The 24,973-nt window shown below is 51.3% G+C and overlaps 1 protein-coding gene across 3 annotated transcripts in view; it reads left to right on the top strand.

Annotated features, from left to right (window-relative positions):
* Positions 1 to 24,973, top strand: part of SH3PXD2A (SH3 and PX domains 2A) — a 259,162-nt gene that overhangs the window by 110,478 nt on the left and 123,711 nt on the right. For all 3 annotated transcript variants that reach the window (XM_004050045.5, XM_055352883.2, XM_019034749.4), the window contains exons 4-5: positions 9,347 to 9,423; positions 20,810 to 20,901. In XM_004050045.5, the coding sequence (XP_004050093.2) occupies positions 9,347 to 9,423; positions 20,810 to 20,901 (169 nt within the window). The remainder of the gene's footprint in view (positions 1 to 9,346; positions 9,424 to 20,809; positions 20,902 to 24,973) is intronic.

Raw genomic sequence — 24,973 nt, 5'->3', positions numbered from 1 at the left:
ACATAAAGATGCTTCCTAGCAGCTTGGGGCTTGGCATTTATGAGTTAGCAGCTGTAGAGAGAGAACACATCTCTTCCTGGTAGTTCCAGTAGTCCCAGGCTGATTCCCACTGGACCAATGTGGGTTGCATGCCCATGGCTGGACTGTACTGACTGATCAGCCCCAGAGTTTGGGATGGGATCAACCCCACTGAAATCCCATGGACTGAGAATGAAGGAGGGATTGTTTCCCAAAAGAAAATCAGGGCACTGTAATAATTAAAAGCTGGCAGGCAAAACCTACCAATGTCTACCATGCTAGACTTCAAGCCAGAGGCAGCGTCTTGGCTCTAAAGAGAGATTCATGGGAGCCAGAACTCAGGGCATGGCGTCAGTATGCCTCAGGCTGCTGAACTTCGCCATGGGGATTGTGTCTTTCTGGAACCTGCATGTGCCCACTGCTTCCAGCCTCAGCATCTAGGCCTCACTCCTGCCTTCCCCCAGCCCAAGTAAATGGCAACAAAGCCAGATGTTGCAAGTGAAGGAGGAAGGATTGGGTGTCAGGGTGTGATCTGAGCCAGGTACAAGGTTGTAGACTCTGGGGATGTCATCTCAGCTGCACCAGAAGCTGGAGGCAGCCCAGCAGGGGAAGAGGTGACCTGCAGTCCCCAGGCTGCAGAGGGTCAGAGGTGACATGTGAGTTTCAGGGGCAGCACTTAAAAAGACAAGCAGGGGCCGGGTGCGGTGGCTCATGCCTGTAATCCCAGCACTTTGGGAGGCTGAGGCTGGCGGATCACCTGAAGTCGGGAGTTCGAGACCAGCCTGACCAACATGGAGAAACCCCATCTCTACTAAAAATACAAAATTAGCCGGGTGTGGTGGCACATACTTGTAATCCCAGCTACTAGGGAGGCTGAGGCAGGAGAATCGCTTGAACCCGGGAGGCGGAGGTTGCGGTGAGCCGAGATCATGCCATTGCACTCCAGCCTGGGCAACAAGAGCGAAACTCTGTTGCAAAAAAAAAAAAAAGACAAGCAGGGGCCTGCCATTCAGCCACTCCCACCCTAGCCTAGGCAGGGCTAATCCAGGTGAAAGCTGGGTGGCCCCATGGTCAGGAAACAGCTGAACATCAAGAGCAGGGCCAGCTTTCAGGAAGACAGGGGAGCCAGTAGAGGCTGTTCCACCGTTCTTCTCCCCTGCCCATTACATCCAGTTCCATCAAGGCCTCTCTGCTCTATGCTCTCTTCCCTAGCGAGACCCTGTTATTGAGTGAGAAGCCGGTGCCTGCTCATACTTAGGTGTGAATGGTTAATAAGGCTCACTGTACCATTCTCCAGGAAAAAGTTGATATATCTTGACGAAAATCTTAAAGAAACTAAATTCTGATTCTGCAATCTCAGGCATCAAAGAAGTAGATTGTGAGTTTGTTTGTTTGTTTTTAGAGTTGGGTATTCTTAGGGCCCAGGGCATACCCTCTTGGTGTCTGCTTGCTTTAAACCATCAAAAGTCCCAGCCTGGGCCAGGTGCAGTGGCTCAGGCCTATACTCCCAGCCTTTTGGGAGGCTGAGGCAAGAAGATCACTTAAGACCAGGAGTTCGGGGCCAGCCTAGGCAACATAACAAGACCCCATCACTATAAAAATGTAGCCAGGTGTTGTGTGCACCTGTTACTTCGGAGGCTGAGGTGGGAGGATCACTTAAGCCCAGGAGTTCAAGGCTGAAGTGAGCCATGATAGAGTCACTGCACTCCAGCCTGGGTGGCAGATGAGATCCTCTCTCAAAAACAAACAAAAAAAGAGTCCCAGTCTGCTTCTCCTTGGACCAGCTTGGATCACCGAGCCTCAGTGACTCGGTGAGTTGGGGGTTGGTAACAGCCTCTCTGAAATCAAACAGACTTAGAATGAAAGAGGGGTCGTTTGTGTTTTGTTTTTAATGGTGAAGAAAGCCCCATTAGTGGAATCATGGTTATATTCTCTCTGCCCTCCCCTGCCCAGGGCCCTTCATTTAAGAGCTTCTGTCTTCATCAGTCTGTCAGCAAACAACACGGATGGAGGCGCCTGGTGAGGGCAGCTGGACATGGGATCCTTGGCTGGTCCAGCCCACTTTGCACAGGGACCTGGTCAGGTCTCAGGACCACAGAGAGCTGTGGGAGTAGGAAACTTAACTTCTCCTCCTTCCTCCCACATGCATTGCCTGTGTCTTATCACCCCACGAACATGAGTGTCACCCTTGTAGGGGGAGGGAGGTTCCCTCTAGGAATCCTCACATCTTCTTTCCTCCAGTTCATCTGGGAAATCTGTTCGTCTCTTCTCTCCTGGGTGTCACATCAGCCCTCAGAGCCAGAGAAGGACCCGCCCCCCCATTCTCTCGGCTTCAGGTCCCCACAGCTTGCCTGTCTCCTCTCAGGCTGAGACTCCAGAGCTGCTCTGTTCAGACACTCCACTGTCCCCCACGAGGGCTTCAGGCTGCACTCATATCCATTTCACCCAGCGCCATGCCAGACATTTCCAGGGATTCAGGGAGTATAGAAACCACCCCTGTCCTTGGGGCCACTGAAATCTGCTTAGGGATATAGGGCCCTGTCAGGTGACTGGTATGCCCTGTGACTCTCCCATAACTACCCTGTGGTAGGTTGAATAATGGCTCCCAAAAAGACATATCCAAGTCCTAACCCTTGAAACCTGTGAATCTGGCCTTATTTGGAGAAAGGGTCTTTGCAGATGTAATCAAAGATCTTAAAATTAGATCATCCTGGATATAGGGTGGGCACTAAACTCAGCGACAGGTGTTCTTATAAGAGAAAGGCAGAAGGAGATGTGGGACACGGGCATGGGGTGGGAAGGCCATGTTAAGACTGAGACAGAGATCGGAGTGATGCTGCCACGAGCCAAGAGATGCCTGGAGCCCTCAGAAGCTAGAAGAGGTGCAGAAGAACTCTCCCTGATGCCGCCAGAGGGAGCGTGACCCTGCTGGCACCTTGATTTCAGACTTCTGACCTCCAGAACTGGCAGATAATACATTCCTGGGTTGTTGTTTGATTTGAGACAGTCTCACTGTGTCACCCAGGCTGGAGTACAGTGGCACGATCATGACTCAGTGCAGCCTCAACCCCCCAGGCTCAAGCAATCCCCCTACCTCAGCCTCCTGAGTAGCTGGGATCACAGGCGTGCGCCACCATGCCCGGCTGATTTTTTTTTAGCATTTTGTAGAGACAGGGTCTCACTATGTTGCCTAGTGTGGTCTTGAACTCCTGAGTTCAAGCGATCCTCCAGCCTCGGCCTCCCAAACAGCTGGGATTGCAGGCATGAGCCACCATGGTCTGCCAAATTCCTGTTATTTTAAGCCACTGGGTTTGTGGTAATTTGTGCCAGCAGCCTTAGGTGACAACTGCCTCCCACCTTCCTTTCTGTTCTCAGACCCAGTTAGAAGGGCAGGAGGGCTGTCCTTGGAGCAAGAGGCCTCTGCACCGTGCAGTCTGTGGGCTCCAGGCCCACCTGTGCTCTCCTTTGTTTCTTAGGCAAGTCTCCCTCGACAGCCTGGGCTTTCTGGGCTGCATTGAGGGGAGAGGGTTGTGAGCATCTGTATCCCTGGAGGCCAGGGTGGCTGGGAGGAGCTGGCCCTCCTTGAGCCCAAGGGGCTGCTGACCCTGTTGCTATAAATCAGGGATCCCCTTGAGAAGATGAGGGGGGTCCTGAGGAGGGTGGCTTCCTGACAAATTCTCTAGGACAGCAGGGGAGAGAGGGCCAGAGTGGGGTGACTGCCAGAGGGCCCTAGTGGTTGGCAAGGAAGGGCGAGACAAGCATTCAAGGAAGCCTTCATGGGGGAGGCAGCATGGAACTGTGCCTTAAAGACAGAATGAGTGTTAAGTAGGCAGGCCCAAGGGCACTTAGAATAAAACCAAACTCTTTTCTGTGGCTGCAGGCTCCTCTCTTTTCTGTCTTCCATCATGTCCAGTTCCTTCTGCCCCAGGGCCTTGGCTGTTGTAGTTTCCTCTGGCCAAGCCCGCTTGTTCCAGAGCTTTGCACAGCTGCTTTTTCTCCTTGAAGGCTCCACTGAAGCCCAGAGAAGCTTCCTTGACCATTCTCTGAATTCTTCTCGAGGCACCCCTCTTCACATTACCCTGTATTATTATCTTTGTAGAGATGAGGGAAGACCTGAAAGTATAACCAAATTACTCAATAGGTATGAAAATGTGTACTGCCTTCTTCCCGTGCCCACTCCCTTCCCAATTGGAAGGCCTGAGAGCAAGGCCCTCATCTGTCTGGTTCACTGCTGTGCTCCCAGCGCCTGGGACAGAGCCCAGCACAGCAGGCCTCCATCAAGACAGTGCTGGGTGGATCAAGGGAAGGAAGGAAGGGTAGAAGGAAGGAAAGAAGGAAAGGCAGGGGGAAGTCTTCCAAGAATGAATGGCGTTCCAGGTGGCAGAAAGACAGGGAAAAAGGAGTTGTACATGCATGCATAGACACTGTGAGTATGAAGAGGAGAGGCTGCCAGGAATAGATCAGCCTGCTCAGACCAGAAGAGGTCCCGAGGCCAGCCCTCTCTTACGGCTCCTATAATCAGTGCCCTCTTATTACCTCTACAAACGGGTCCTAGTTCATGGAGGTAGCTACCAAACTCTTCATGGCTGGTGTGGGGACCCTGGCCAGTGGTACTGTGTCTGGTGATTCTACTTGTCAAGGCCCCAGGCCCTGGCTCTCATGGGAGTCCATCCCATAGGTACCGCTTTCCCAAGAAGAGCCCTGGAGGCTGTGGTTGGTTTGGGGGTTTAACTGTTCTCATCTCCCTTCACATGCAGAATAAAATCCAAAGTCCTCACGGTGGCTCTCAAGGCTTGACATGATCCAAGTGCAAAGATCATGGCTCCCCCCGACTCCCTAAGCTTTAAAACCCCAGGTTGAAATCCCAGCTCAGCCACTAGATAGCTGTGTGACTTTGGACAGGTCCTTCAACCTTTCTGAGCTGCCATCTCCTCTAGGACAAAATGGGCCTGGTTAAAGTACTTGCTTCAAGGTTGTTGCGAGGATGAAGGGAGGGAATTCAGTGAAAAGCTCTTAGTGTGCACCAGGTGTGTGCTGAGCGCTTAGCTACCATTAACCCTTTCCTCCTTCCTCCTCTGCCTGCTAACATCCCCACTGTCAATCAATCTTAGGGCTTCCAGAGGTAGCAGCCATAGAGCCCAGGCCTCCGATGAGCACACAGCAGTCCCAGTGGAGAAGGGACCTGTTTCAGGGTCACACAGCCAGCCTGTGGCCCAGGTAGGACTTGAATCCCGGACGCCCACCGGAGGCCCCCACTCCTTCGCTGGTCTCACCCCAGCCCCGCCCAGAGTGGCAGGAAGAAGGACCTCCAGTTACTGCTTAGACGTCGCAGCTGCACAGCTTCTTCTCCGCTTTCAGGACTGAGTTAATCCTGATGAGTTAGGTCTGTTTCATGCCCCGTGCAATCTTCCTTGCGATGCTCATCAGATTCCTAGGGCGGCATCTGGATGGCTTCGAAGACTCTGGCAGAAGCTGAGCCCTGCCGTCAACGGGCTGCACTACATTTACAAGAGGCCTTTAATGCCCTGTGGTCCTGGCTTCCTTCATGGGGATTTTCCTCCCCCTCCTTTTTCTCTCCCCCTTTTTATACGGTCACCGGTTTGGCTTTCAGAGTGTGGTTTGGATTCCTAACAGAGAAGTCAAGACTGGAGAATCCCTTCCAGGCCCTCCCTCTCTCCCTCCCTGTCTCCCCCACTGGCCAATTGTGCCAAAGCCCTGGGAAAAGAAATCCTGTCAGGATTTCAGCGGGAAAGAGGGAAGCCCCACTGGGCTTCCAAAAACTCAGCTGGGAATTGGCTTGTGCAGAAATTCTCCTCTGACCTTGCAAGTGAGCAGCAGATCCAGGAGCCTGGTGGGGAGGACTGGGCAGCCCCAGGCGCAGTGGCCCGGTGGCCTCACTCAGAGTGCAGACTGGAGGGCAGGGCAGGGTCCTGTGCTTGGAGCCAGCATGGGGAGGAGTCAGGAGCACCCTCTCACCTACCTCCCCACCCCAACCTATCCCTCCCTTCTCTGGATCTCCTACACCTGTGGAGGCCTCAGTGCTCCTTAACTAGTTTTTAAAATGAGTTCTTCCCAGCACTTTGGGAGGCCAAGGTGGGCGGATCATCTGAGGTCAGGAGTTCGTGACCAGCCTGACCAACATGGAGAAACCCCATCTCTACTAAAAATACAAAATCAGCCGGGTGTGGTGGCACATGCCTGTAATCCCAGCTACTCGGGAGGCTGAAGTAGGAGAATTGCTTGAACCCGGGAGGCAGAGGTTGCAGTGAGCTGAGATCATGCCATTGCACTCCAGCCTGGACAACAAAAGCGAAACTCCGTCTCGAAAAAAAAAAAAAAAAGAGAGTTCTGTCTGCAACTAGGACAGGAATGATCCAAGCCTCAGCCAGAGCTTTGGCTAACCTTGAGATTGGGGGCTGGGAGAGGGACCCCATTTATCTTCCCATCTCCCTGCTTTCTTTTTTGTCCCCCAACAGGATGAGAAAGGGCAGGAGTGCATTTTTGGAGGCTGAGGCCCTGCTCCATGCAGGTTTGTGGGCCCTCCCCCACCCTCCTGTGGTCCCCCTGGGTTTCCTCTGTATCTCAGACGGTCCTTCAGGGTCCTGCTCATACGGCTGGACCGCTGGTGTCACTGGGTCTGGGCATCCCTCAGCTTCTGACAAACAACTCCCTTCATTAGAAAGGCCCAGAATTCCAGCCCCAGGGCCACCCATCTTCTTGGCAGTCCTGAGCTCAGGTCTCCTCATGTTTTTATTTTTACACAGCCTCCCCCTGGCCTCACACATGTAGCCTGTGGCATGTGAGCAATCAAGCGACAGGCAACCAAAAAAGGGTAGGAGGCAAAGAGGCAAGGAATACCGAATCTGTGACATCTTCCCCCAAGGAACAGCGGCGTCGCCGGTGTCTGGATAAATCACGTTTTATCTCTTTTCGAGAGGAACGCAGGGCAGAGCCGCTTCATCTTGGTGATGTCGTCTGTCTGCACAGTGTTGTCCATCTGACAGGGAGATGGCCTGGCCCTCTGGCTTCAGAGAAAAGATGACGAAGGAGAGCTTGAGCAAGAGTCCAGGAGAGGAACAAGAACGACCCAGCAAGCACTCATTGAGCATCTGCTGAATGCAAAGCCTAGTGCTCCATGTAGTGTGGGGGCAGACAGGAGGGGTGAGCTGCAGAGCCATCATGGAGAGATGAGAGATATCCACGGGAAGCAAGTCACATGCAATAGGACGCAGTTACACGTTCCACTGTCTGACTTCAGCAGGGCTGGCGACCAATGCTTGTGGTGGCAGGGAAGTCAGGGGTGGCTGCAGCTGGGGTTTTCATGGCCCCTGGGTCCCCCGTCTGTCCACTTCTGCCTACCAAAGGCTGCTCACTGGAGCCACTAGGGCCTTCTACCTCAGGGCTTTGTCTAGCCATGGGCACACACTCAGCCAGATGTGCTGGAGTTAACGCCCTCAGAGGCAGTCCTCAGTGACAAACAGGGAGTTGGTGGGTAGATCCCCAGCCTCCACATGTCAGGTACATTCTCTGTCATCTCCTGGAGCCCCCCAGCAGAATTGGGCTCTAGTTGCCCACCATGATTAACTGGCCTGATAACACTTCCTTCCCCTCCCTGCCCTTACTGTCCTACTCCCCTAATGATATTTCTTGGGATCGCCTCCAAAACAAGTCAAATCCTTGTTTCTGGGGCTGTGTCTGGGGGAATAATCTAAATCAAGGCAATGGCTTTTCTGAGTACTTCACTCGGACCTTGACAGAAGCAGCTGATGTGGATTCTATGCAGTCTATCTGTCTGCTCACATGCAATGGAAATGATCTAAATTGGGTGTCCTTTAATTCAAGTTATGAAAACCCATCTTCAACTCATTTAAATGAAAAAGAAAATGGTATTGTTTTATGTAACTGAAAAGTACCAGGTCGACCCTGGTTTAGGAACAGCTACCGACATCCAGCTGCTGAAATGATGTCAAAGGGCTCTGTCTCTCCCTCTCTCCACTTGGCTTTTCAATCACTCAAGAAGCTTTTACCAAGCACCTGTCTTGTGCTAGCCACCCTTCCTTTCTCTCATTCCGTTTGCTTCCCAGGCCACTAGAGGTGCCAGGCTTTCATCCTGCCAGCTTAGCAACCGTGGGAAAAAGCAGTCTCAGGGCTGACTCTCATTGGCCCAGATTGGGTCCCTCCCCACCACTGAGCCAATCACTGTGACTCTGGCTGATTAGGCTGCATCCTGTAGCTACCTTTGTTGCTAGGGGGTGTGGCTAGACTTACTGACACCACAAGGACTGGGAGTGGAAGATGCCTTCTTCAGGGGGAAATTAGGTAGACTGAGGCAACAGATGCCCGTTACAGCTACAGGTGAGCACTTCATCATGTGCCAAGCTCATGGGCCCCAAAATGGGTCACAAGTGCTATAACTCACAGCAGAATGTGGCAGATAGCCTAGGAATGGACAACGAGTTGTGGATGTTCTGGAAAGAGGGACATTACTCCCAGCTCAGCCAATCAAGGAAGGCCTTCTGAAAAGGGGGCTTTGGGCCTAGACATTGACAGCCACCTAGCACAGAAGTCAGTTGTGTAAGACCTTGAACGTCAAACCAAGGAGTTCAGATTCTAAATTTCTCAGACTAGAAAAGGACTTATGTCTTGATGCATTTGTTATGATTGAATGTGGCCAGCTTGGGAGAGTCAGCTGGGAAGGTCTGAGGGGCTGGCATTTCCTGTAAGCCTTGCCCATACCTGTAGAGGGGTGTCCCAGCCCAGCTGGCAGCAGCCCGTATGGCTGGAGGCTGTGTGTGCAGCGAGGCCAGGGAAGAGTCAGGCTGGGACAGCCATGCTTCCCTTGATATTGCCTTGTGCCCGCCCTGGAAGGAGCCACCCACCTAAACTAAGAATAGGAATTCCTGCCCAGCTGGCAGGAACGAATGCCGATTTCTCAAGGAGGGATGGGCCTGAAAACAAAGCGTAGCATGTGGGCTGGGCTCTACTTTGTGTTGATTTGCAAGGTCACTTGAGAGCCGCACCCACTCCAGGCATTCATTGATCCTGCCATTAGATCCAGGCGAGGTGGCCTGGCCAAGTCACTCATTGAATCCCAAGATGGCAGCCTCCAGGGCTCCTCACCCACCAGAGAGGTCCTGGGCTCTCAGCCTAGGGTGCCTTCTGCCCTCCAGGAAAGGTGACTGTTTCTCTCTTGTTTCCTTGACCATGGACAGGGGTGGTGGCAGGTAGTGCTGGACTAAGATGCTGAGAAGCTAATGGAGAGGGGAATGAGAAGGTCTCTGTGGCAGTTTTAGCCAGAATCCCCCACTCATGAGCATCTCTCTTCCAGGCAAGATCCTCTTCCGCAGAAGCCACATCCGGGACGTAGCTGTGAAGAGACTGAAGCCCATCGATGAATACTGCCGGGTGAGAGTGTGTCTGGGGCTGGGGGAGGGGCTCGGGGAGGGCTTCGGGGAGGGCTTCAGGGAGGCAAGGGGCCCATTTGCCTGAGTGTCCATCTGTGAGGAAAGGTTGCTGTACAGAACCGTCCTGAGGCCTGGTGTTTCCTGGCCAGAGGGGTGGGTATGGGATCACCCTGTAGCTGGGCCACCCTCTGGGACCCAAGGACCTCGGGTTCACAGCTAAGCTTCTGTGCCTGTCAGGGCATATCCATGTTTACAAAACACAGTTTTAAGTCACTTCCTCTGGGAAGTGAACTGAGCTCAGGAGCTAAGTCAAAGAGCCTCCTTCTGAAGGGCTGCTTGCTTCTCTATGTGAGATTTTGCTGGACATAGAAGAACTATTTCTTTGAATTCCTGTTGGGATGTTGTTGGGATCAGTTCACTAGCATCAGCAGTACACATTTGTTTATTCACCTAAATCTTGGTAACTACAAATTTTCATGTACACATCTTTACAGATGCAGGTGTTCACAGAAACACATGCACATTAACACAGCCAGTGCCAAAGAGCAGGCAGGAGAAGGACAGCAGTGTCATGAGCCAGAGCCCACCTGTCTGTCTTTGATTAGAGCCCAGCGCTGCTGCAGAGAGCATGAGTGGCTACCAGGGGATGAGCGGCCCTCAGTTTCCTTGGCACATGGCCTCTGGAGGGCCAGTCTTCCTGGGTTGGAAGCCCTGACTAATTTCATGAACTTGGGCAAGTTACTGAACTTCCCTGAGTCTCTATTTCCACATCCGTCCAATAGGGAGGAGAACACACAGGGTGCCTCCACACAGTGGTCATGAGGATGGAATGAGCTGGCACATTGTAAGGCAACAGCACAGCGTCTGGCTCAGAAGAAGCATTCAGCAGATGCTTTTATTATTTTTACAAAGGGCAAACAATTTGTATTAAATAAACAAGCAAATGAAAAAGCTTTATTTTTAAAAAATTTTTATTTATTTATTTATTTTGATGAGACAAGATCTTTCTCTGCAGCCCAGGCTGGAGTGCAGTGGCACCATCTTGGCTCACTGTAACCTCCACCTCCTGAGTTTAAGCAATTCTCGTGCCTCAGCCTTCCGAGTAACTGGGATTATAGGAGTGCGCCACCATGCCTGGCTAATTTTTGTATTTTTAGTAGAGACATGGTTTTGCCATGTTGGCCAGGCTGGTCTCAAACTCCTGGCCTCAAGTGATCTGCCCGCCTTGGCCTCCCAAAGTGCTGGGATTACAGGCGTGAGCCACCGCACCCAGCCATATTTTTAACATGTTTTTGAGACAGGGTATCGTTCTGTTGCCCAGACTGGTGAAAAGGCTTTATTAAAAGCAAATAAAAAGTTAAAAAGCAAATAAAAAATAAAAACAAGCAAATAAAGCAAACACAAAATAATTTAATGTTTCTACTGGGCACCATTGGCTTTAATAGAGCTAGAATTTCGTAGTTAAATGAAACCCACTGTGGTTCCTGACTCAAAAATCTTGAGAAGATGTGGTATAATGTGTTATAATGTGGCAAATGAGGTATAAAATTTCACAAGTGCTGGTATTAGAGTATCAGAAGGAGAAGAGCTGGAGTCGAATCTCGGTGCCCACTTACTAGCTACGTGACCTTGAGCAAGCTGCTTTGCCTCTTTGAGCCCTAGTTTCCTCATCTGTAAAATGAATATAAAAACACTACCTCACATGGGAGCTGAGTAGGGGGAATGTATATCACAGTGTCCTCATACAGAGCTGTTGCAGGAGGAGCACTTGAGGCCAGGAGTTTGAGACCAGCCTGGGTAGCATAACGAGACCTCATCTCTCCAAAAAAAAGTTTAAAATTAGCCAGGCGTGGTAGCACACACCTGTAGTTGAGGTGAGAGGACTGCTTGAGTCAGGAGGTCAAGGCTACAGTGAGCTATGATCACGCCACAGCACACTAGCCTGGGTAACAGAGAACGATCCTGTCCCTAAAAAAAAAAATAAAATAAATAAATAAAAAATGTTTAAGAACCAACTTGCTAAATTTATTAACTGGCATTCCCAAGCCTATAGGAAGAAAAGACAATGTAGTCTTCATTAAACTGAAGTTTGAATTTCGTGACTGTGAACATTATACTTGGGTCACATGTTCTGCCTTATTTTAAAAGGATGCCCCTGTGCTGGATTCCCTTAAGCTAGAAACTTCTCTTCTTCAGACCAATATTCATTTTTCTCTTTAACGGGCATTCACTGTTTCTGGTTAAATTGATGGCTGTAGCCTGAGCTTTTATTTCTCTTTTTTCCTTTCTCAAGAAGTTAAACCAATGGGCAAAGCTAATGGAGGAGGGGGCATAGGGCGGGAGGAAGGCTTTTCCAGCTGGGATTTATAGCTCAGATTAGCCAGCCCAAGGCATCTGCAGCTGGGCTCCAAGGAAATGCTGTCTGCTGGGTCATCCGGAGGAGGAAGTGATAGCATCTTATCTCCTGGGATCAGGCTTTGAACAGGACTCCTGATTCAGAGGGGCTCTGGAGCTCCAGTGTACCACGGGTAGCTGGGGGAGCCATTGAAGTGGGGTCTGCAAGAGGAGGGGCCTCCTAACCTGATTAGCACAGATGGAAACTGCCCAGAGCCAGACAAGGAATGGGGCCATGGGCTCACCAAGCAGACAGCCATCTATCTCACAGGCGGTGATTTACTCTGAGAATGGCGGGGGTGGGGCAGTACAGAGTGACCTTTAATTCTGCTGAACTAAGAAGCTGGGATCTGTGGTCTGATTGTCTGAGAAACCCACTGACCTTGGAATGGTTTTTAGGGACAAGTCCATGGCCACTGCCACCTAGCTATGCATTTCACAGCTTGCCTCCAGACAGACCACTCAGCATCACCGGCCGACCCCAGCCAGCACAGTGCCGTGTGCAGTCCGCTCCACGGCCAGCCCTTCCCCTGTCTCTACCTGCCTTTGTCTACGTACTGCCTAGAGCCTCTGGAGTCTCTACTTACAGTGCCCTGCATAGCCCACCTGCTTGGCTGGTCATCTTCCTTGGACCTGCTAGACAATGTGGGCTCAGAGTCTGGGGTTTGATGGGAATTCAAATGCACCCAAAATTGTACAGCTGGCTCTGCACACCGAGCAGCTGGCTCCCTGCAAGGACTCAGACGTGGAAAGTCTGACCGTGCAGTGGACCTCCCCAGACTTCGGGCTCCCTGCCCTTGCTGGCCAGCCAGTCCCACCACCTAATAGCAGTTTCACAGCCCAATATCAGTGTTAATTTTTAACATATAAGCAGCAGATTGGATGGGAATCACGGAAAATTTACCACATGCCGACTGAGTGATCATTTTATGTGGCACTTGAGGGTCAGGTGTCTATGAAGAGGGGTTCCAAAGGCATTTCTTTAACTTTATAAATTAATTTAAATGGAAACGTGGTAATGCAGTTAATATTTAATGGTCTGAGACCTCAACAAGTCGAAGACTTTCATCAGACTAACAAGAGGAAGCTATACCATAGAGGCTTGGACTCACAATTTTTTAAGTGACTCTATTTACCCCATTCCTAGGGGTGAAATACATGTTTGCAGTGTTTGTCCAAGGGGTAAAATAAATATTCTAGGGAGGGGTTCAGAGAGGAGTGTGAGAGAGTGTTTGAGAATGAGCAACTCAGCCTTTGACATGTTAATGACATTTATCCAAGTCACCACTTCCTGGTTGGTACGACTAGAATTTTTTTGCTGCCCAAATAGCTGAGCTTGTTTCTATTATTCGTCTATCTATGACACATTTGATTTCAGGGATCAATGGCTTTCTTTGTAGGAGGGAAGAGGGATTGGGTGCGGTCAGACTTAGGGGCAGGAAGTCTGAGCCCAACAAGAGGTCAGCACTGAAGGGTAAGGATCCCCTGACCCTCCCCCTCTGCACTTCCCAGACTCATTCATTTTTATTCCCACTTCCCAGACTTGAAAACTGAGGCTATTGCATGGCAGTGGTTCCCAGTCCCAGGTATTCTCCCTTCCACTGTGGGATTTTCCACCACAGCGAATCATTGGCTCTCCACTTGAGGAGAGTAATGTTGTTCTTGTGGTCCTTGTTCTGAAAGCAGACCTGGCCCAGGAGAGGCCTTGCCAATGCGGAGTCTTAGGCAGAGCCCAAGGCTGATCCATTCATGAGGGGCCTCCTGAGTGGCCTAGTTCTCTGGGGGAACCCAGATAGTAGAACCTCACCATCTCCCTCAACCCAGATAGTAGACCCAGGAGAAGGAGTTTCTAGGCTGAGATAAAGCAGATCATGTCCCTTTTCTCCTTAAAGACCTTCAGAGGGCCGGGCACAGTGGCTCATGTCTGTAATCCCAGCACTTTGGGAGGCCAAGGTGGGCATATTGCTTGAGCCCAGGGGTTTGAGACCAGCCTGGGCAACATGGTGAAACCCTGTCTCTACAAAAAATACAAAAAGTAGCTGGGCGTGGTAGTGCACGCTGGCAGTCCCATCTATTGGTGAGGCTGAGGTGGGAGGGTCACTTGAGCCTGGGAGGCAGAGGCTGCAGTGAGCCATGATTGCACCACTGCACTGCAGCCTGGGCAATACAGTGAGACCCAGTTTCAAAAAAAAAAAAAAAAAAAACGGGACTCCTTCAGAGGAGCCCTGCTGCCCCCAAGAAGAATATCTGAGCACCTCAGCTGGGCCCTGTGTGGGCTGGTTCCAAGTGCTGCTGGGGCCTCAGCTCCTACCTCTGTCTTCCATATCCTGCAGTCCAGTCTGGCAGACACAAGGCCATCCCCAGCTAGCCAGGCCTCCGCCCCTGAGCCTGTGCTGGTCCCCTGCCTGGGTGCACATTCGGTCTCCGCAGTGGGCCCTTCCATAAGCCTCATGACTCCCCAGGAAAAGCTGATCACTCCTGCCATTCTGCCCCCAGAGGACTGCGCCCACCCCCACTCTGCATTTCTCCTCTGCAGGAGGGTAACTTCTGTGTGTCTGTCTTCTCCCAGACTATGAGCTCCTTGAGGGCCACATTTGTCATCTCTGTGTCTTCACTAATAAACAGGAAGCCCAGCCCTAAGGGATTGTCCAGCCAATGCCTGATGACAAGATGGAAAGATCACAAGTAGACAAAACTTCCTCAGAGAGTGACATATCCCCCAGGCCCTGATGTACTAAGATCCCTTGTGAAATGGCTTAAACTGCTACCAAGAATTAGACATCATTTACATTTCAAGGGGAGTCGCTGCTCAGATCCTTCAAAAAGAAAACCCATGTGTTTTGAATACTCTGAACTCAGAAGTTCAGTGAGACCCCAGCTTTCTAGGTGGTGACCTAGAAAGAACAGTCCAAGCAGGTTAGAGGCAGCCCCAGAGGTGGGGCTGGAAGGACACAGGTGGGAGGCCAGAGGGGCAGGATGCCAGCCCCCTTGTGCCACGCCTCCAACTCCACCCAGCGCGGCCGGGCTTTTACCCATAAGATTTCCAGGGATTAGAAACTGATGCTTTAAAAAAATTAAAAACAAAACAAAAACAGTGTGCAGGAAGGAGCAAAAAAAAAAAAAAGAAACGAGAAAAGAAACTGATGCTGCTGAAAAGAGAGAAGCAATTGATCCTGTGTAAAGAGTGGGCACCTGTAGTGTTTTGCCAAATGCAGAGCTTTGCTCTTTGTCCTGACGCAGGCATTACCCAGAGTGGTGGGCTCTGTGGAGGATGACCGTTTCGAGGCAGAAGGCCTGAGCACAGTCTGCCAGGGCCCCCTCCTGTGCCACTTGCATGTGCAAAGACCACACTTGTGCCCACCATAGCTGAGTGGAGGTCTCAGAGACACACAATGCAGCCACCCTCTCCCTTGTTTACACCTGCACCATTGGCCATGATGACACTTGGTGCTAAGTGGTGGCTCATGTCATGGCCCCCATGAAATGGTCTTGAGGGGCAGGAGCTGGAGACTGCAGGACAGTTTAGGACTGGAAATGGGGAAACTGGCAGGGCTAGCTGATGGCAAAACCTGAATGGCTCTTCAGCACCTCATTACCAGTCCCCACGACCCAGGTACCCACTACCCCAGCCCCTTCCTGCGTGCCATTTCTGCAGATCTGCTCTCAGCCAACTCACTGACCCCTGGTTTACAGAATGGCAGGGTTGGAGGGGGACTGAGGCCAGCTCAGCTGACATTCTCCAGGGACCTCCATAGTTCCAGCAGCCCTGCAGGGCAATGCTTCCTCCCACTTGCCCCAGAACCTGAGGGCTAGAAAGTCGTACTCATTTCAGCCCTTCTCCAACCTGAGGCCTTCGGAACCCTCTGAGCTCACCTGAGCTCTATTAGAAAGTCTCAATCAGATTGATTGATAGATCAGACAAATGAATTCACTGGTGATGGTGCTGTTTAGTTAGAGCTGTTAACAGTTAGAGCTGGAAGAAACTTCAGAATGTCTTGAACCTGGATTTGCCTCAGCTGTGTTCCACAGGGCGTCACTAGGACTTGTTTGGAAAATCAGCACCGCAGTCAAATACCTGTGGGTAAAGCTAGAGGCAGGAGGGAGTAGATCAGGGCATAGGCTCTGGACTCAGCCTGATTCAAAATTTTGCTACTTACAGCCGGACGCCATGGCTCATGCCTGTAATCCCAGCACTTTGGGAGGCCGAGGCAGGTGGATCACTTACTTGAGGTCAGGAGTTCGAGATCAGCCTGGCCAACTTGGTGAAACACTGTCTCTACTAAAAATACAAAAAATTAGACTGCTGTGGTGGCACGTGCCTGTAAATCCCACCTACTCAGGAGGCTGAGACAGGATAATCGATTGAACCCGGGGAGGGGGAGGCTGCAGTGAGCTCAGATTGGGCCATTGCACTCTAGCCTGGGTGACAGAGTGAGACTTTGTCTCAAAAAAAAAAAAAAACAAAAACAAAAAAAAGCAACTCTTTGCTACTTACTAGCTGTGAGGCCTCAGGGAATTATGTAAACTCTCTGTGCTGTAGTTTCTTCTTCTGTAAAACTGAAATCATAGTCATACTGTCCTCTTAGAGTTGATGTGCTGATTAAATGACACAGTCCCACAGGATGTTGTTAGTAGTAGTAAATGCTGGCTTGTACAAAGCTCTACAGGTTTCTTTCCTGCAGGATTTCTCAGAGGCTTTGTGATGGTAGCAAACATGGTGATCCCCAAGGCCAAGATGGGGGGACCCTCAAGGCAGATTTCACATGTGCTCACAGAGCTCATTTCACCTCATCAGGGAGTTCTTCCGTGAGACATACTTTGGGATTCCATTTTATCTTGGAAGAAATGACAACCAGAGAGGTGAAGTGAGCTGCCTAAGGTCACACAGCAAGTATATAACTGCAGAACTGGAACTAGAATTGACTCCTGTCCCCCATTCCAGTGCTCTTTCAAGTGTTCATCACTGCTTTCTCCTAAAGAATGACAATGGCAGCGATGACACTAATGTTATCACGGCTCACATTTACTGAGTGTACTCTTCACCAGCCACTGTGCTCGGCTTCTCGTATTCATCTCACTTAACTTCCTAACAGCTAGGTAGGTGCCACGTCACATCCCAGAGCTCAGAGGGCAGGTAATGCATCCAGCCTCACACAGCCCATAAATGGCAGAGCCAGGACCCAAACCTGCATCTGCCTGCAGCCCTGAGGTCCTGAGGCTCTGAGGCCCTGAGGCTCTGAGGCCCTGACTTTACCACCACGTGGCGTACATCATGAATGTCTCATGGCAGAATTTTAGACCTAAGCTGGGGTTGCTAACCCTGATATGCCCATTATCTGGCCCCCTACCCTGCTCTTCTCAGAACGGCTGGGCTTGGGGGTGCCCTGGCCCTGGCCATCATCACCAGCCCAGGCTGCGGGGACTCACTGCTCAGCATCAGTCTCTCCTGCCAAATGATTTTGGCCAGAGCTGAGCTTTGGCAGCAGCTCTGATGGAAGCTGCTCTGGGCTGAGAGCCTCTTGTCAGCCTGAAATCAGGACGAGCCCTCCACGCGGCTCCCCTCAGGGCTCCCCGTTAAATAAAGATGCTGCGGTTGTTCCACCAAAAGGCCTCTTTGTCTGAGGCCCTCGTGGCCCACGCGTCCTCTGCCTCCGGAATGTGGGTCTCTGTCGGCATGAAGAGCCCCTCTGTTCCCTGCCAGGGCTGGGTGAGCCGTGGCTGGCCAGGGTCTGTGCTTAGGGTGAGTGGCAGCACACTGAGCTGGGAGGGCACTAGTGCTGTGGGCCGCTGAAACCCGCCCTCTCCTGCCCTGCGTCCCTCCTTCTCCCTTTCAGGGTGGTCACCCGGCAATGACTTTGCACAGAGCCGGGATCCCTGGTAATGGTTTCCTCCTGCCTTCTGCCCATCCTGATCCCATTGGCGCTCTCTCCTGGGGCCACCTGTCCTCCCTGACTTTCTCTCCCTCCCTCTCACTCCCTGTCTGCCTCTCTCTCCTCAGTTTTTCATTTCCTTTTCCTTCTACCCTTCCCGAGGAGAACACAGCATGGACAGTGTGCGTTAAATGAGAACTTGAACATTCTGGGGGCATGCTCCACCCATCTGACCTTCACAGCTTGGGGCTGGATTCTGCCCCTTTCCTCACTTATGGCTTCACCCCCAGCAGCCTCAGTGTCCCCATCGTACGTGGAGGCAATGATGTCTACCTCCAGGACAAAATGGGGTGACATGTCATTAGATTTGCTCTCTCTCATCCCTGTAAAACCAGGCACAGCCCCATATGCAGCACACACTGCAAAGCCCTCACTGTTTGGTGGATGACTGGAGGAGTCAAGGGGCCAAGGGCGGGGCCTGACACATAGCTGCTCATTTAATGTTAATTTTCCTTTTCTGGTTCTTGCCTGTTGATGGAGGTGTGTTATTTTAGAGACCCTTGGAGAGCCATGACCCCTGAAAGGAATGACTGAGAGTTACATCATGCTCTCTTATCTGCCATGGTCTGGTCTTATCTCATCTTGCCTGGGTGTGGGTTTGGCATCGAGAAGGGCCCATCTTGATAGGATGCCTGGTGCTAGATGGCACACTTGAATTGTTATCTAACTAGCTCAGAGAATAACTAAACCATTACTTTCCTCTTCCTCAATATTATAATTCTATAGATGCAACCTAAGATTATATGTGGGTTTTTTGCCCCACTATCATGTCCCATGGCTACTGGATATTGGGTTTATAGACATGGAAACCTTCACTACCTTATCCATTTTTCATTCATTTCTTTAAACAAATATTAATCAAGTGCCTGCTCTGTCAGGTACTCTACTAGGATCTGGGGACACAGAAATCAACCAAACAGACTAAAATCGCGCCTACATGGAGCTTACCTTCCAGTGAGTCTTTCCCACCCTCCGTGGGTGCCTGTGGGTAGGCCACAGTCTCCCTGCGCCTCTGTCTCCTCACCCGTAGTATGGGGATGGGAATTGTGCCCTCATGAGGACGACCCTCATGAGGATTTCCTGGAACGACACTCACAGACTCACCGTACTTGGCCCAGGAGCCACTGGATCTAGGCCTTGCATCTGAAGCTGGTCGTGGTGTGTGAGGTTTCAGGAGGCAGGGGTGTGGGACAGGGTCCTGTCTTATAGACCAGGTCTCATCAGGAGTTTCTCACAAGCCCTGTGTTTGTTGACTCCTCCAGTCCTGGGTTTTCCTGTCTTCTCCTGGCTCTAGCCCTCGGCTCCCTGTCCCCGTCCCTCAGCCCTGCTTTGGTAGTGTTCTCTCCTGTCTGTTTGGACCAGGGGATCCTTCCTTGCCCCAGTATTTCTCCCCATACTAAATTGAGGGGCCCAGAAAACGGGGCTACACCTGGCCTCACCCTACACCCCCAACCCCTCCATGTCGGACTGGGCCAGGTCAGGGTCCTGCGTGCTGGTGTGCAGCATGAACTCTGACTACCTTCTTTTTATTTTATTTTGTTTTATTTTATTTTATTTATTTTTATTTTTATTTTATTTATTTTTATTTTTTTGAGACAGAGTCTTGCTCTGTTGCCCAGGTTGGGGTGCAGTGGCACGATCTTGGCTCACTGCAGCCTCTGCCTCCTGGGTTCAAGCGATTCTCATCCTGCATCAGCCTCCCGAGTAGCTGGCATTACAGGCGCCCTCCACCACACCGGCTAATTTTTGTATTTTTCATAGAGACAGGGTTTCTCCATGTTGGCCAGGCTGGTCTCCAACTCCTGACCTCAAGTGATCTGCCCACCTCGGCCTCCTAAAGTGCTGGGATTACTGGCATGAGCCACCACGCCTGGCCTAACTCTGACTACCTCCTGACCTAGTGCCTCACTTTCCAGCTGCAGACTCTCCCCATGCCTGGATGACAAGCTCACAGCTGGCCCACACACTTGCCATGACTACTGTTTCCCATAGAATGCCCACTCCTCCTCTCTGCTTGTCCAAACCCTGCAAACTCCACAAGCCGTGCTCCTGCCCAGTCTTCTAAGAAACCTTTCCAAACTCTTCAGTTTACATTGTTTCTCCAGGCATCCTCAGCTTGGCCTAAAACAAGGCCCTGCTAGTCGTGCCCCTGCCCACCTCCTATGGCCCCTCTCCCTTGCTCTGGGTCCTCAGGCCACACTGGCCTTCATTCATCTCCTGAAACCAACATGCTTGATCGCTCCACCTCCACCTTGACCAGTTAATTCTTACCCATCCTTCAGAACTTAGCTTTAAAGAGTCCTTCCTAAAACACTGGCTCCCCATCTTCCACATCTTCTTGGGTTCTATCAAACTCCATCATAGTGCTTTGTTGTCCTTGGCAGCAATTATCAACTTGTCATGAAATAATTAATTTTGTGGTCAGTGTTTAGGGAGTGTGAATGCCTGGTGCAGCTGGAGCGTGGCTAGTGGAAGACAAGGCTGGGAGGACGTGACCTTGGACTGTTAGGTTAGGGATCTTGGACTTATTCTGTGTGCAGAAGGGAATTCCCTCAGGGTTCCTGCAGAATGATTAGCTCCTGAGGACCCTAAGACCCAGGGTTCCAGGGTTCAGTGGTCTTTTTTTTTTTTTTTAAGTCAGTTGTTTAGTTGGTTGACTGGCTGGTTGGATGGTTGGTTGGTTGGTTGGTTGGTTGGTTGACTGGATGGTTGATGGGTAGGTTGATTGGATAACTGGTTAGGGGTTTTTTTGTTGTTGTCTTGTTGGTTTGTTGATTAATTGGCTGGTTGGTTAGTTGGTCAGTTAGTTGGCTGGCTAGTTAGTTGAGAGAAATGGATAGAAAGAGGGAGGGAAGGAAGGAAGTTTGGTTGTTTGATTCGTTATTTGATTGGTTGATTTGTTGATTAGTTTTCTAGGTGGACAGGTGGGTGGCTGGTTGACCATGTCTTTCATGGCTCAGTTCTTGAGCCTCTCTGTCACTGTTGGTGTAAGGTGACACTGTCTTGGTTTTCCTGTTCCCAAGTTCGTCACACCTAATGCCTTTTCTTCCTGTCTTTCCACAGGCACTTGTCCGGCTGCCCCCCCACATCTCACAGTGTGACGAAGTCTTCCGGTTCTTTGAGGCTCGACCCGAGGATGTCAACCCTCCAAAAGAGTAAGTAATAGCTCAGGCCTCTCCTGTGTGCCGGGGAGGCGTGGGCTAAAGCAATGGCCAGCCCGGGGAGGCTGAGGCTGTGGGAACACAAACAGAAGGTGAGCTAGCAGGGCCAGCCGGGCTAAAGAACAGTGGTCCAAAGGAATGGGGGACATTATTCCCCAGGCTTCTAGTGCCAGAGCCCACTCTTCATTTTCCTTTACCCCGGGGCTGCAAGCAAGGGTGTCTCTGCATTTGTGGAGCAGATTTTCCTACAAACTCTTTCTGGCTCACAGGGTTGTTACAAGGAGCAGATGAGATAACAGAAAATATAATGGTCATGCCATTGAGACTGCTCAGGGCTAGCACAGTCCTTGCTCTTCGCTGTTATGGCTGCAGAGGTCCCAGTGTGCACTGCCCAGGCTGAAAACTCACCTGCCAAATAACAGCAGTCCTGGGCTGCTACAACAGATTTTATAATCATCATAAAAAATCATAATGAATTTACCCAGTGTCTTTTATGTATAGCATTTTATGATAGGCATTACCATATTCAATAGTCCTATTTACAGAGGAGGAAACCATGGCTCGGTGAGATCAGGTGCTTTGCCCCCAAAGTCATGCAGATGGTTTGATAGGAGACAGGATAAAACCTGAACCTAAGTCTGTGGTTCCTAGTGGCCCAGTGCTGGCTAATGTTTCCATGTTTGGAGAGAAACAGGGAACCATGCAGGTCTTTTTTCTCTCTGAAATTGGGATGCTGTGGGTGGTGGTAAAGATGGCCCACTCAGCCATGCTGGTTTCTCACATCCAGGACCCGACTCCATCCAGATGGCCATGCTCTCTTGCTCAGAGCATTCTGCTCACCTGCAGTCGCCAGCATAGGTTCTCACTGGAGAGAAAAATTCAGCTCCCACCCAGGAGCTGGTGGGCAGAAGGCAGGGAGGGGTATTGGGTAAGAGAGAGGGTTGGGGAGAGGACTTAAGGGGATGCTGATGAATCAGCTCACTCCATAGCTATCCCCTGGAAGCTTAAAGTACCGGATGGGTGAGAGAGAGGCAGATGGGGTGGCTACTACAGAGGGAAAGGAGAGAGTAGGACACAGGAACCCTCTGGGCCAGGTGGGGAGAGGCAGGGGGTACCTGATGATGGGGAGGAGAAAGCCTGAAGATGAGGGTGAGCATTGCATGGCTCTGGAGGTGCCATTCACACTGCACTTTCTGTGAATGTGCCCATGAGGTTGTAGAATATGTGGCCTGCACACCCATACATGGCAGTCCTGCCTAAAGGGACCCTTCTGTCTTCACGCATGCTAAAAGACTAATAGCCTGAAATGGCCTGGGCATTTTGAGGGAGGAAAAAGCAGCTCCGAGCCCCACCTGGCCTAGCAAAGACCATCTTCATTGATGGCTGCCTCAGGCAGGAAACAAGCACTGTGAACCATCAGGAGCTTATCGGTAGCTTGGTTCACAGTGTGAAGCAGTGGAAAGCCACAGGGTATAGGATGCAAAGTATTGAGTTCACGTCCCAGTTCTGTTGCTACTAGCTGTGTAATGTCCAGGCAGATCCCTTGTAACTTCCCCAAGCCTTCCTGTGGTCCCTAGTGGCTCAGTGCTGGCCGAAGTTTCTACATTTAGAGAGAAACGCGGATGAATCTTAAATTCAGCTGATTGGAAAAAAAAAAAAAAAAAGCTAGGCATATTGGCTCACACCTGTAATCCCAGCACTTTGAGAAGCCAAGGCAGGTGGATCTCTTGAGCCCAAGAGTTCAAGACCAGTCCTGGCAACACAGTGAGACCTTGTCTCTACAAAAAATAAAAATTTAAAATTTAAAATTTCAGAAGAAAGAATAGCGAGAAATAGGGAACCATCTGTAAAAAGGGAATAGTGATTAAGACCTGTTTTTGCTACCTCCAAGGGTTATCCATGAAACTCAGATGATGAGAGGTAGGAGAGGTTTGCACCAGGGCTTGTATATTCTTTTTTTTTAGACAGAGTCTCGCTCTGTCACGCAGGCTGGAGTGCAGTGGAGCAATCTCGGTTCACTGCAACTTTTGGCTCCCAGGTTCACGCAATTCCCTTACCTCAGCCTCCCTGGTAGCTGAGATTACAGGCACATGCCACTATACCTGGCTAATTTTTGTATTTTTAGTAGAGACAGGGTTTCACCATGTTGGCGAGGTTGGTCTCGAACTCCTGAGTTCAAGTGGATCCACCCCCCTCAGCCTCCTAAAGTGCTGGGATTATAGGCATAAGCAACTGCGCCTGGCCAGGGCTTGTATATTCTTATCCCCACATTACAGATTAGAAAACAGGATCTCACAGCTAGAGTGGGAATTTGAACCCAGAACTTCCAGGTTGCAAGCAGAAGCCCACATTCATCTGTTTCTCCCACCTGCTTTACTGGTTTGGGGACTGTGGTCCTGAAGCTCCTCAGTGTCTCCTTTCTGTCCCCACCTCTCTGCGCTCCTGCCCCTTCCTTCTTCATCCTTGCCTTGCCTCAGGGCAAGGGAAGGCTCTGAGCCTGGCAGCAGTATCCCTGGGTCCTCACCTGACCCTGTCCTTGCCCAGCTGTGATGTTCTCTCCAAGCCTCTCATTTTCTGTCCTTGCATGGGGAGAGAGGAGATGCTCCTCCCTACGTGGGTGGCTGTTGGGATCCCCCGTGATCGTGTGCCTGGCCACGGGGGAAAAGGATCAGGATCATTGATGGTGGAGGCAGCAGGTGTATCTCCACAAAAGCAGCTGACCCAGCCTCTGATCCATGCCTCCAAACCTGCTCTTTGCCAGTCAGCTGAATCCATCGGCCTCACTTCATTCATGGCATTAAGTTAGCCTTTTGCCCACCTCTAGGAGGCCCTTGAGGAACTGTGGAAACCAGGCTCAGTGAGGCACTTGGCTATTGGGGAGGCAGCAGGCCATGGCTTTGTGGGGCCAGGCTCTGGGGCCAGGCCCTGCCACTTAAGGCTCAGTGATCTTTGGCCATTTGCTCAATGTCTCTGCATTTCTGTTCCCCTAAAATGAGATAATGCAGAACTCACGAGCTGGTCAAGAGGGTTTACTCAAATAACCCGGCCAGGTGCTACTGGTGCACAGGAAGTGCTCCACGCCTGTGTTCATGGAAGGCTGGGGAACAGAATGGAATGTGTGCACGCTCCGTCCCTACCTGACTTTTGCAGGGAGGGGCTGTGAAGCATTTGGCCGCTCCATCACCAGGCCAGCAGGGGTTATCTGCCTCTTTCTTGAGGTGGTATTGGCCACGTGGGCCAGTTCACCACTGGTCTGGCAAGTTATGGGCCTGGGAACAGGAATGCCTCCAGCCCCAAGACAGGTCTGAGGCTCAGGAAGTGAGCTCAGCTATGGCCAGGCAGTTCTGAGGGGCTCCCCCTCCCCGGGCCCGGCCCTGTCTCTGCTCCGCCTCCAGGACCCACCAAGAGAGACCTGTGTTCCCCTGCAGAGTGTGCCTGCCACAAAAGAGCCAGACCTTGTCCGTGACCCTCGGCTGACAGGCTGCCGATGTGTCAGCCTAGTGCCTGCACCTCCTCCCTCTCCGGCTGTTTGGACCTTTCCAGGCCACTGTGCACCTCCCTTCCCTCCAGCCTAGAACATAAATACGGGATCGAATAACAGCATATTTTGACTCTGGGGCGACTGCGGAGTGGCTTATCAAATTATCAAAGCCTGTGGATTTAATTGGAATTTTGTAGATAACCCCTGGCTTCTTTCAAGTGTGCTGCTGCAGGGTCCATTGAGAATTCATGGGGGCTGGGGTGGGGGACTGTCTTCCCTTTCCATCTTCCAGAGAAGACAAGGTCTGTCACAGCCCAGACTCAGTGGGGGAGGTGGGCAGCAGGCCCGAGCGCCTCGGCTTTGATCCCAGGCCACTCGCTGGCTTCTGCAGGCGGAGAGCCAGGCCCATCTCCGGTCAGCTAGCGGTTGCTCTTCCAGACCACTGGCCCTGCACAGAAAGGATGTTCTTCATGGACACCTTTGATGAGCCTGGCACAGAGCAGCCATAGTGGTTTTGCCTCCTCACACGGCCCCCCCCAGAAGGCTAATGGGATTTGCGCCCTTATGAAAGAGGCTCCAGCAAGG

This window comes from Gorilla gorilla, chromosome 8, assembly GCF_029281585.2.
Source record: "Gorilla gorilla gorilla isolate KB3781 chromosome 8, NHGRI_mGorGor1-v2.1_pri, whole genome shotgun sequence".
Lineage (NCBI taxonomy): Eukaryota > Metazoa > Chordata > Mammalia > Primates > Hominidae > Gorilla > Gorilla gorilla.
Note: the sequence above shows the minus strand (reverse complement) of the source record. Positions and strands in the feature narration are given on the sequence as shown.